Source organism: Herpailurus yagouaroundi, unplaced genomic scaffold (assembly GCF_014898765.1).
Source record: "Herpailurus yagouaroundi ecotype Mexico unplaced genomic scaffold, PumYag 220, whole genome shotgun sequence".
Classification (NCBI taxonomy): Eukaryota; Metazoa; Chordata; class Mammalia; order Carnivora; family Felidae; genus Herpailurus; species Herpailurus yagouaroundi.
Genome location: NW_024412451.1, coordinates 1,442,528 through 1,455,191, shown reverse-complemented (window position 1 = coordinate 1,455,191; position 12,664 = coordinate 1,442,528). Strand labels below are relative to the sequence as shown.

At 44.3% G+C, this 12,664-nt stretch overlaps 1 protein-coding gene across 7 annotated transcripts in view; it reads right to left on the bottom strand.

The window, feature by feature from the left end:
* Positions 1-883: 883 nt before the first annotated feature.
* LOC121018558 (zinc finger protein 226-like) overlaps positions 884-12,664 on the bottom strand; it is a 15,016-nt gene continuing 3,235 nt past the window's right edge. For 2 of the 7 annotated variants that reach the window (XM_040457304.1, XM_040457305.1), the window contains exons 3-5: positions 7,685-7,811; positions 6,743-6,835; positions 884-3,556 (exon numbers count right to left, since the gene is read on the bottom strand). In XM_040457304.1, the coding sequence (XP_040313238.1) occupies positions 1,374-3,556; positions 6,743-6,835; positions 7,685-7,718 (2,310 nt within the window). In that variant the 5' untranslated portion in view covers positions 7,719-7,811 and the 3' untranslated portion in view covers positions 884-1,373. Of the gene's footprint in view, positions 3,557-6,742; positions 6,836-7,684; positions 7,812-8,903; positions 8,961-12,664 lie in introns of those variants that run through there. The other 5 variants (XM_040457306.1, XM_040457307.1, XM_040457303.1 and 2 more) reach the window with 4 other exon arrangements.

The following is a 12,664-nucleotide window of genomic DNA, read 5'->3' as shown; positions in this document are numbered from 1 at the left end:
AGGTCATGATCTCGTGGTTTTTGAGTTCGAGCCCCGCACCGGGCTCTGTGCTGTCAGTTCAGGGCCTCCAGCTTGCCTCGGATTCTGTGTCTCCCTCTTTCTCTGCCCCTCCCCTACTCTTGCTCTTTCAAAAAATGAATAAATGTTAAAGAAAAAAAAATTTAGTTAACAGCACTGATGTGCTACTGACCTTTTCTATTTGAAACTCCAAATCAGAAGTTCATATTCTACCTTCTCCAGATCAAAGGGATTCCACATTCTACATTTTGATAAATACCAGTTTCAAAACAAAAAGCAATTATTCAATCCACTGCTAGGAAAATGCGTGAAAGTCAGTCATGCCTCAATGGTCAATGTGTTTGAGGAAATTCTCAAATTCCAACAAATAATTTTTCTTTCCTTCTTTCTCAGGGTGGGGAGAGGACGCAGTAATGGGATAGAGAACTTGACAAAAGTAATCAACTTCAAATAGCCTCTCTACCCAAGAAGTTTTGATGAAAGTAATGCTAAAACCCTTAGAAGGCAATGACGTCAAAGTCTGGATGGAAATATGGAGAATAAGACACCAATGATCAATTCAACATTTACTAAGAGATGTGTGTCATTAGTGGAACTTTGACACTTAAACCCCTGCTTTGACATTCTTGAATATAATAATCGACAGTGTTAAGGTCTTATTATTGTAAGATCAGCAATTTTTTGGTCTATGCTGTCACAAAAGGTAACTGTCTGGGATTCTATTGATTTTATGCAGACTAAGTTCAAGGTCCAATGATAAGACCCAACCTGATGAGAGGCTGGAGAAGACAGGAGCTCCTCACAACAGGGCAACGTCAAACTACCAGGAAAGACTGCAGTACTGAGTGGTCTCAGTTCAACTGTCTCCCTGAACTAATTTTATTAACGCCAATTTTAGGTCACCTCTTCTGAATATAAATTTTTGTGAAATTCCGGAGGTGATCTCAACACAATTTTCAAATATACCATTTCCCCCATTCATTAATTTAACAAACACTGAGCACCTCCAAAGTCCCCAGCATGTTAAGACTCTGCAGATCCAGGACAAGTCTCTGCATTTATGGAGCTTACATTCTAACGGGCATTCATTCTAGCATGTCCATCAGACTTTTGTACAAGGCCTGATAAAACTCGTGCTTTCCAAAGCCTCTCCCCTGAATAGTATTTAATAATAAAGCTCAAAGTTCAAACTGTACTTCGCTATACAACCCACAAGCATTCTCTGCTGCGTGCCCTCCTGACTACTGGGATATGTTAAGCTGGGGCTGAACACTGACTTTAGTGAAACAAACAAGTTCTTTTGAACTTTATGATTGGAAGAATTCACGGGACACTGGGGTTTTCTTTTTAAAAAATCATTTTATGCAACTGTTTTCCTGTGTAGATTCTCTGTTCTTACCACTCCTATTGCTTTTGTAAGATTTATCACCGGCGTGGATTCTGTGATGAATGGTAAGGTTGGATCGCCAGCTGAAGCTCTTACCACAGGTCTCACACTTGTAAGGTTTCTCCCCTGTGTGAACTCTCTGATGAGACTGTAGCTGTGAAGAGCGACTGAAGACCTTGCCGCACACATCACATTTGTACGGTTTCTCTCCAGTGTGGACGCTCTGATGCAGCTGAAGACTTGAGGCCTGACTGAAGTGCTTACCACACTCCCCACACTTGTAGGGTTTCTCTCCCGTGTGGACCCTCTGATGCATGTCCAGATTCAAGCTCCACTTGAAGCCCTTCCCACACTCCTCACACTTGTATGGCTTTTCTCCAGTGTGCACTTTTTGATGGGCTTGCAGGTGTGAACTGCGACCAAAGCTCTTCCCGCACTCTTCACATTTAAAAGGTTTCTCCCCGCTGTGAACTCTCTGATGCGCCAGAAGATTTGAGGCCTGCCTGAATACCTTCCCACACTCCTCACAATTATATGGTTTCTCTCCTGTGTGGATTCTGCAGTGAATTTTGAGATCTGCTCTACGACTGAATCCCTTCCCACACTCTTCACATTTGTGTGGCTTCTCTCCGGTGTGGATCAGCTGGTGAATCTGAAGTCGGGAACTCTGATTGAAGCCCTGCCCGCATTCCTCACACTTGTAAGGTTTCTCCACGCTGTGGGCCTTCAGATGGATTTGAAGATATGAACTCTGACTGAAGCCCTTCCCACATACCTCACATTTGTAGGGTTTCTCCCCTGTGTGGACTACCAGATGAACTTGATAATGGGAGTTCCTCCTGAAGCTCTTCCCACACTCATTGCATTTGTATGGTTTTTCTCCTGTATGGACTCTCTGATGGGCTTGAAGATTTGAACTCAGAGTAAAGCCTTTACCACACACATTACATATGTAGGATTTCTCTCCAGTGTGGACTCCCTGATGGGCCTGAAGACTTGAAGGCCGACTAAAGCCTTTACCACATTCCTCACATTTGTAGGGCTTTTCTCCTGTGTGGACTCTCTGATGAATGTATAGATTTGAGCTACAAATGAAGCCCTTCCCACACTCCTCACATTTGTATGGCTTCTCTCCTGTATGGACTCTCTGATGGGATTGAAGATGTGAATTCCGACTGAAGCTTTTACCACACGCATCACATCTGAATGGTTTCTCCCCAGTGTGGACCCTCTGATGGTCCTGCAGATGAGAGGCCTGACTGAAGGCCCTCCCACACTCCTCACAACTATACGGCTTTTCTCCTGTGTGGACTTTGCAATGAACAGTAAGTGCTGATCTACGACCAAAGGCTTTCCCACAGTCCTCACATTTGAATGGCTTCTCTACAGTGTGGACATTCTGATGGGTTTGCAGAAGTGAGTTCTGACTGAATCCCTTGCCGCACTCACCACACGTATAGCCTTTCTGTCCCACGTGAACTCTCTGATGAATACGAAGAACTGAGCTATAACGGAAGCCTTTCCCACACTCACTGCACGTATGAGACTTCACCTTTGAGTGTAACTGTTTATGAAGATCAAAGGTGGAGAGGTCACTGAAGGTTTTTTCACATTCATTACATCGGTAAGGTTTCTGTCCTGTGTGAATCACACTATCCTGGTTCAATGCTGAAACCTTCATGCCGTCTTTCTCATAATCATCGTGGCAATAAGATTTGTCACTTCTGTGTATCCCATGATTAAGGGGATGTGAAATCCAACCGATCGCGTCAACATCTTGTTTACACCGACACAGATGATTTTTCATGGAAATTTGCTGATATCTGTTCTGATAACTCTGCGACTCAGTCAAAGACGTTTTCCTCCAAGAGTCCTGGACTCTCAGAATTGGAAACTCTGAGTTTTCAGTACCACTGGGACCAGCCACTTTACAATTTAGCATACAGTTCTCATCTTCAGAAATTTGAATAGACAGTCCCGCTCCAAGCTGGCAGTGGGAATCACCCTGCTTGTGAAACTGAGAACTATTTCTCATAGAGTTCTGCCATCTGGTTAGGTCACTTGCGATGTGTTGCCAGATTTGCCAGCAGGAAAGCTCTTCACGTGGTCCTCTGTCTTGAAGAGTCCTCAGCTCACTTTGACTGTTCCCTCCTATAGGGACAGAATTCAGACATGAGGACAAGTGAAAGCACGGTTCAGAGGCAAGATTTCACACTTAGGACACAGTACAAGACTTTACTGAACCTCAGGATGGTCCGGCTTATCTTTTTCACCACGTATGAAATACTCTGGCTTATATACTGATAGAAACCAAGAGGTAGTCCATTAAACTCCCAACCGCTTAGCATCAATGAAACCTACTTGAAACAAAACTACTGCCATCTGACATACCATTTAAATCATGTCAGAAATGACATGTCTTTCCCACCACAATGCATGATCAGTAAGGACAAGCGTGTTGCAGTGTTGACAGCTTTTGACAGTGCGTCGCAGTTAGCAGGCACTCAAGAAGCGCATGCATAGATGAATCCCAGTTTGAGGTCTGAGATGATGATGATGATGATTAGAATTAGAATTATAAATCCCAGTTTAAGTGTGAACAGGACAGAGGAGCCAAAGAACTTTTACAAGTATTTGAAGTAAGAAAAGAAGGGGCACCTGGGTGGCTCAGTCGGGTGAGTGTCCGACTTCGGCTCAGGTCATGATCTCATGGTTTTTGAGTTCGAGCCCCGCATCAGGCTCTTTGCTGACAGCTCAGAGCCTGGAGTCTGCTTTGGATTCTGGGTCTCCCTCTCTCTCTGCCCCTCCCCTGCTCACACTCTTGTCTCTGTTTCTCTCTCTCAAAAATAAACAAACATTAAAACAAAAAAAAATTGAAATAAGGGGTGTCTGGATGGCTCAGTCGGTTAAGCAACCGACTTTGGGTTGGGTCATGATTTCATGTTCGTGGGTTCCAGCCCCACCTCAGGCTCTCTGCAGACAGTGCGGAGCCCGGACCCTGCTTTGGATTCTGTGTCTCCCTCTCTCTCCGCCGCCCCCCCTCCCCTTGTGCTCTCTCTTTCAAAAAGAAACATTTAAAAACATTTTTGAGGGGTGCCTGGGTGGCTCAGTTGGTTAAGTGTCCAACTTCGGCTCAGGTCATGATCTCACGGTTTGTGGGTTCGAGCCCCACATCAGGCTCTGTGCGGATAGCTCAGAGCCTAGAGGCTGCTTCAGATTCTGTGTCTCCCCCTCTCTCTGCTTCTCCCCTGCTTATGCTCTGCCTTTCTGTCTCTCAAAAATAAATGTTTAAATAAATAAATAAATACAAATTAAAAACAATAAAAATAAAACATTTTTTGAAATAAGAAAAGGACGGGTAAATACAGATTACTAAGAAAGTGAAAGGCGGCACCAGAGGCAGCAGTACACCAAGGGGGTACTGAGGAGAAAATCAAAGGTGCTAAAGAAAGAAAAGCATGAAGACTTATGCACTAGATCCTTCTGAGACTTTTGTATTATCTAAAATTTTTTTTAATGTTTTTATTTTTTGAGAGAGAGAGAGAGACAGAGAGAGAGAGAGAGAGCTCACACGCATTGAGCAGGGGAGGAGCAGAGAGAGGGCGAGACACAGAATCCGAAGCAGGCTCCAGGCTCCGAGCTGTCAGCACAGAGCCCGACACAGGGCTCAAACTCACCAGCCGTGAGATCATGGATGACCTGAGCTGAAGTCGGACACCTAACTCACTGAGCCACCCAGGCGCCCCTGTACTCTCTCTCTAAATATACCCTAATCACCCTCCCCACACTACCCTGCCAAGTAAGAATCAAATTTAGAGACCAGGGACGAATGCCGACTCTTTGAAGACAGCGTGGAAAAATTTTGGATATAGATCCATTGGTCTTCAACAAGAATAATTTTCAAAGTGAAGAATGGTTTCTTAGTGAGCTGGGAAATCAATTCCATAGCTTACAATATTTAGAAGAAACAGATCAGAAGCGATTAGAGAATCATTACAAGCAATAAAGGTGTCATTACATGAAACGCCTTCAAAAGTCATACATTTAAATACATACACAAATACAATGTCTGAGGTAACGACGTTAAGATCCACTTCTTATTATACATGTGGATTTTGGAAGCAGCAAATGGAATGCAGTTGGGCAAATCTTTCAAGGGAAAGGCAAACTCACAAGCTTGCTATTTTCTGAGACCTTTCATTCTCTGATACAAGAGACACAGAAACTGAATATTTTCCCTTCTATGGAGGAGCTGCCTAACTGGACAGAAGAATCCACAATTAAAAAAACAATTCCTCCCCAAATGAATATGCTCTGCTACTAATGGAAAGTCACAGGGAAAGAATGTTATTCAGTTTGGTTCTAATGACAGTGCTGCAGGTTCTGTATAGGTTTCTGTACAAGTTGGTGCGGGTCAATTTGTACAGAAAGGCAAACACACACAGGCACACGCACATATACCAGGGGCACCAGAAACATCAGAATTAGGTCAGGAATTCATTTAAAGACAAAAACTGGTTTGCAATATCCCCTATTCACGTGGATCTGTTCACCACCTATCAGCTATCTCCATTGAAGGCAGGTTTCCCTCTAAAGGAACTCATTCATTTATTCAACAAATATTTAAAGGTCCCCTGCCATGTACCAGGACTGTTCTAAGCACTAAGGATAGTGAACAAGAAACAGAAAAATCCCCCCACTTTTAAAAATTACACTCCAGTGAGGAGAGAAAGGTAATAAGCAATGAACAAAAATATATGTGAGGTGAGGACCAGGGCTCAGACACAAAATAAAGCAGGGCACAGAGAGGAGAAAGGGGAAGGCATTTTCAACAGGGTGGTCAGAGCCCAACATGATATTAAAACTGAGTGACCCAAAAGAAGGAGAGAAGGGGCCTGAAGGATTGGAGGTGGAAAAGTATTCCAGGCAGAGAGAAGAACGAGTGAAGGGCTCTGAGGCAGAAGCTTCCTTTGCGGGTCTGGGGAACGGCAGAGAGGACGCTGTAGGCAGAAAAGATGGGGCAAGAGGGAGGACAGATGTATTCGGAAAGGCAGTGGGGGATGAACGGCAGACCACAGAGGACGTTCTGGAGGCTGTTGTCAGTGGTTCTCATTCTACGTAAATGAAGCCGTAAAAGAATTCTGAACAGAAGACTAGCCTAACCTGGCCTGAAGTTACAAAGGATCACTCTGGCTGCTACTTGAAGAACAGACTGTAGGAGGAGTCACACAATCCAGGAAAGAGCTGTGGCAACTTGGACACGGGCAACAACACAGGGGTGGCGAGAACTACAAGGATGGTCAGGAAACTGAGAACTCACACGTGCTTGGTTCTTACCCACATTTCTCTCCATCTGGGCTGCGGTCTTCATCGACCAAAGCTTCTCTTCTCTTTCTATACGCCATTTATCTTGTTTCAAGGATTGGTGTCCTAAGAACATGCAAAGTCACGAGTTAGAACGAACACGTGAGAGGGGCGCCTGGGTGGCTTAGTCAGTTAAACGGCCAACTTCGGCTCAGGTCATGATCTCACAGTTCATGAGTTCGGGCCCCGCATCGGGCTCAGCGCTGACAGCCTGGAGCCTGCTTCAGATTCTGTGTGTGTCTTTCTCTGCCCTCCCCCCACTCTTGCTCTGTCTCTCTCTCTCTCTCTCAAAAACAAATAAACGTTAAAAAAAAATTAAAAACAAAGAACGCACACACGAGGGCTAAAATTTACTGGAAACTTTTTGAGTTCCAACTGCATATCCGAGGTATCGAAAGTTGTGTTTTTCCAACCTGTTTTAAATCATGACCCAAAAGCTAAATACATAGCATTTATTTCATGACCCAAATACATACCTAAAGATATGTACTGTTGAAACAACGTTTGAATGCTCTATTTCTGACCAATGTCCGTGTTCGCTAAATCCCTCCCACTAGTCCTCACACACTCCTGCACTCAGCCAGTTTTTGCTGCAATGCGTCCTCAGAAGCTGATATCCTCTACCTTATTTATTTCATTCAAAGTTGCTCACAGACCTCAATAAACCAGTTTTATAATGCATTAATGGGATAGGAGTGAAATCTGAAATCGAACAGGCAAAGCGTAGCAGTATACATAGTCCATTTATAGTTCTTTACCAAACCCAAATAAAAAAGACCTGAAAGATCCCGTTCACAAAGACCAGAGACATATTGTGTCCCGTAGGAAATGGAAAAGTTCAATCCCCAAACTCAGAGAACCATCTCAAGAGCCCCCAAAGGTCACAAAGATACTCCAGAGGGGGGCTGTCCTCACCCACGGAGACCAGGTTCCTGAAGTTTTCTAACATCACATCCTGGTACAGCTTCCTCTGGGCAGAGTCCAGCAGTCCCAGCTCCTCCTCCGTGAAGGCCACTGCCACATCCCTGAACGTCACTGCCTCCTACGACAAACACACACAACCTCCATCTTACACCCGATGTCCACTGCGAGAGGTGGGAAGGATGGGGGGGGAAGTTGCTCTGGCCCCTGAGCAATGTGTAGGTTTCCCAGCGCCACTCCTACCCTACCAGTGCCACACGCAGATTTCCCACAGCCTCGTCACAAGTGCTGCTATGAGGGGCACCTGGGCGGCTCAGTCGGTTACACATTCGACTTGATTTCAGCTCACTCACGGTGTTTTGGGTTCGAGCCCTGCATCAGGCTCTGCACGGACAACGCGGAACCTGCGTGGGATTCTCCCTCTCTCTCTGCCCCTAGCCCACTCACACTCTCTCAAAATAAATACAGAACCTTAAAAAAAAAAAAAAAAAAAAAAAAGCGTTGCTATGGAAAGGAAACCCGGCCCTCTCAGTGAACACTATAAAAAGCAAACTCCCTAGAATTTGAATCGCTGTATCCTATACTAAAAAGGTTTTACTTTTTAACTAACGTTGCCAATTACCCCAGGAACATTTAACAGTTTAGCCGCAGCACTGTTTGATGGCACCTGCCGTCCCACTGAGGTGGGATCAGGTGAGGAGTAGCATTCTATGTGGAAATAATCCAAAGGGCATGCCAGGTCCCTGAATGAAACACTCTCTCCTCCTGTACCTGTCTTCACTTGAACACGACACTCTGCCACCAGATCCCTGGTTTTCTTGTGTGAACTTAAGCAAGTACCTTTTTCCCAACCCCTTTTCTTTATATTTAAAATGAAGATGGGGATGCCTGGGTGGTTCAGTCAGTTAAGCGTCCTACTCTTGATTTTGATTTTGGCTCAGGTCATGATCTCGTGGTTTGTGAGTTCAAGCCCCACATCGGGCTCTGTGCTGACCGCTCAGAGCCTGGAGCCTGCTTCGGATTCTGTGTCTCCCTCACTCTCTGCCCCTCTCCTGCTACCTCCCACTCACTCTCTCAAAAATAAATAAATGTTAAAAAAAATTTTTTTAACAAATTTAAAAGACAAATAAAAACTAAAGAGAGAAGAACTTACGTCCAGCCTTGGAGGACTAAAAGGACATTTTTAACAGCAAAAAAGGCAAGCCCTACTCACCTTGAACAAGCTCATTTTCTCTTTCCTTCTGGAGAAACAGAATCCTAGGAAGACAGACTGAGAAAGGAGAAAGAAGTCAGTGGCAATCAGTCAGGTACGTCATTAACCTAGGGGACGGCTCACTGTGAATCAGCAAGGGCACTCCTTCCTCGGCACGGCGCAGGTGAACAAGCCTTCACAGGCAGAATGAGACATGTATACCAGTTACCCGCCCTCTAGCCCTTCCATAGTAGTTCAAGGAACACCTGCCCAACCACAAAAATGGCTCCACCACAGTGCCCCTGTAGCTTTCGCTACAGGGAATCCCCGTAGGAATTCTTATCCCGGGTATGATAGATATTGAGACCGCACCAGTAAGAGTTGGCTCTGGAGTCAGTGTGCATGGGCTGAAATCCCGGCTAGGCTATTCAGTAGCAGTGTCATCTTGGGCAGATCATTAACATCTCTCTGCCTCGATTTTGTCATGTGCAAGTGGGGGAGAATAACGCTACCAACGTCCTGGGACCACGGAAGAGGTGGAAAGCTCCCAGAGCCCTTCCAGTTCCTTATTTCTTTGCAAATGCAGGGACACATTCTGCAGAATAAGACTCTATAGTTTAGATTCTCTCTACCGAGAGAATATTGTTAAAATACACAGAGATCAAAGGTTGTCACTCTGTCGGGTGAGAGTCTTATTAACTGCTCCACATCTCCAGTTGTCTTCCTAATAATCTGAAACCTCAACGACAATATTTAGAGAGACATGGCCAACTTTTTATAAAAGTTACAAAAATAAGTGAAGTTTCTTTCTTTTTTTCTTAATGTTTATTATTTATTTTTGAAAGACAGAGAGAGAGTCTGGGCAGAGAGAGAGGGAGACACAGAATCCAAAACAGCCTCCAGGCTCTGAGCTGTCAGGACACAGCCTGAAGCAGGGCTGGATCTCACAGATCGTGAGATCGTGACCTGAGCCGAAGTCAGATGCTTAACCCACTGAACCACCCAGGCACCCCAAGTGAAGTTTCTTTTTAAGCAGGAAGTGCACTTTTGACAAGTATGCATGGAGATAAAGAAAACTAATAAAACCCAAGCTTCTACAACAAAAAAGAGGTTGACAGTCCTGACCTAATTTAAATAAAAAAGACAGACATCTGAGTTGTAACCATACTGTTATAAATAAAGGAATGTATAAGAAATAAATAGGTAGGAAGAAAAAGTTCCCCCTCTGGCAGAAGGCAAGGTAAAAAAAGTAGAATGAAAGAAAGATAGTTAGAAAATCATCAATGGATGCCAAAAAATGGTGAAAGTTTGGGAATAAATAAATAAAATATTAACTGCAAAAGGGAAAACAGGAACCTGGCAGACACCTTACCCAAGAAAACAAATTTGACACCAGCAGTTGGGTCAAACCAACAAACTGACAGGTGCCTCCCGTGATGCACCAAGAAGGTGGCCTTACCACTGACTTCTGTAGCATCCCTGTTGCTAACGTACAGCCTGAATCAAATCATAAACAAATATCAGATAAACCAAAAAAGAGGGACATTCTACAAAATAATTTGCCAATATTCTTCAAGAATACCATCATCTAAATTACATAAATGAAGTCTGAGGAATTATTCTATCTTTTCGTTTTACGTAACCTTTAAACAATTTTTTTAAACGTTTAATGTTTAATGTTTATTTTAATGTTTAATGGGGCAGGGGGGAAGCAGAGACACAAGCAAAGAGAAAATCCGAAGCAGGCTCCAGGCTCCAGGCTCCAAGCTGTCAGCACAGAGCCCGACGCGGGGTTTGAACTCACGGACTGTGACATCATGACCTGACTCGAAGTCGGACGCTTACCCAACTAGCCATCCAGGTGCCCCAAGGTTTAAAAAAAAATTTTTTTTAATGTTTATTTTTGAGAGAGAGAGAGACAGCATGTGAGCAGGGGAGGAGAAGAGAGAGAGGGAGACACAGAATCTGAAGCAAGCTGCAGGCTCTGAGCTGTCAGTACAGAGCCTGACATGGGGCATGAACCCACAAACCAAGAGATCATGACCTGAGCCGAAGTCAGACACTCAACTGACCGAGCCACCCAAGGCACCCCAAGTTTTAAGCAATCTTTATATCCAACAAGGGGCTCAAACTCATAACTCCAAAATCTGGAGTCGCATGCTCTACAGACTGAGCAAGCCAGGCACCCCAGAATCATTCTAGAATAAAGACTAACAAAACAAAAACTAAGTTCAACGCATATCACAGGACTGAACCCTGAACTAAAAAAAGGAAATTGCTCTCAAAGACTTTCTCGGAAAAACTGAAAAAAACTGAAATTTGTACTGTGGATTAGATAACAGTACATTATTATCATAATTAATTCCATATTGATCAGTCTATAGCTCGCTCTCAAATGGTTCAGCAAAAAAACATAATATACAAGTATGATAAAGCTGTGAAAGAGAAAAAAAAGGGGGGAGGCCTTGAAAGCTAACAGCAGCAAACAGCTAGAGCTTGGTGTTTGCCACCGATCAGTGAGACTCTGACAGGGCCACTCAGTGATCATGATGAACAAGAAGAGGACAAGACACAGGACGCCTGGGTGACTCAGTCAGTTAAGCGTCCAACTTTGGCTCAGGTCATGATCTCATGGTCCAGGAGTTCAAACCCTGCGTTGGGCTCTGTGCTGACAGCTCGGAGCCTGGAGCCTACTTCAGATCCTTTGATTCCTCTGCCCCGCCCCTGCTCGTGCTCTCTCTCTCTCAAAAATAAATAAACATTAAAAAAAAATTTTTTTTAAAAAGGATGAGACACTTTGTAACACAGACACAAAGACATTCTTTGTTGTAGCCCACCCCCAGCTAACATGAGTGACTAGTTTATTAATAGTGACAATTGCAGTCTCATTTTGTTTCTCCCATCTACTAGACAAAAATTATTACAACATTCAGTCATCAAATTGCTTCTGCTTCCTGACAGCATCCAAACCAGATCAAACTCTCACTGCTTAAAACTCCCCAACTCAGTTAACACAAGGCAAAAACCCTGTAAGCAGCCCCACTTAATAGCCTCTTACCAAGACACCCTGGGTGTGTGGGCTTCCTTGCTTCCACAAGCTGAAACCAACCTAATGCTTTGATTACAGAGACGTCCCTGGTGGTTTGGGGCTGACACTCACTGACAGAGCAAATAGGCAAAATATAAGTTAGTAACTGATGAATCCGATGAAGATATGAGACTTCGTTATGCTATTTTTGCAACTTTTCTAGAAGTTTGAAGGTACATAAAAAGAAAAAGTGAGGGGTGCCTGGGTGGCATAGTTGGTTAAGTGTCCAACTCTTGATTTCAGCTCAGGTCGTGATCTTGTGGTCCCTGAGTTCAAGTCCCACATCGGGCTCTGTCTGCACTGGCAGTGTGAAGCCTGCCTGGGATTCCCTCTCTCTCTCTCTCTCTCTCAAACATAAATAAACATTTAAAAAATATATTTAAAAAAAAAGGTGAAAGAAAATAGGAAATAGTCATAGCTATAAGAACAGTAATGGGGCTCCTGGGTGACTCAGTCGGTTAAGCGTCTGACTTCGGCTCAGGTCATGATCTCACAGTTCGTGAGTTCGAGCCCTGCGTCGGGCTCTGTGCTGATGGTGCAGAGCCTGCTTGGGATTTTCTCTCTCTCTCTCTCTCTGTGTCTCCCTCTCTCTCTGCCCCTCCCCCACTCACGCTCTGTCTCTCAAAAACAAACATTAAAAAAAAAAAAAGAGGGGCGCCTGGGTGGCGCAGTCGGTTAAGCGTCCGACTTCAGC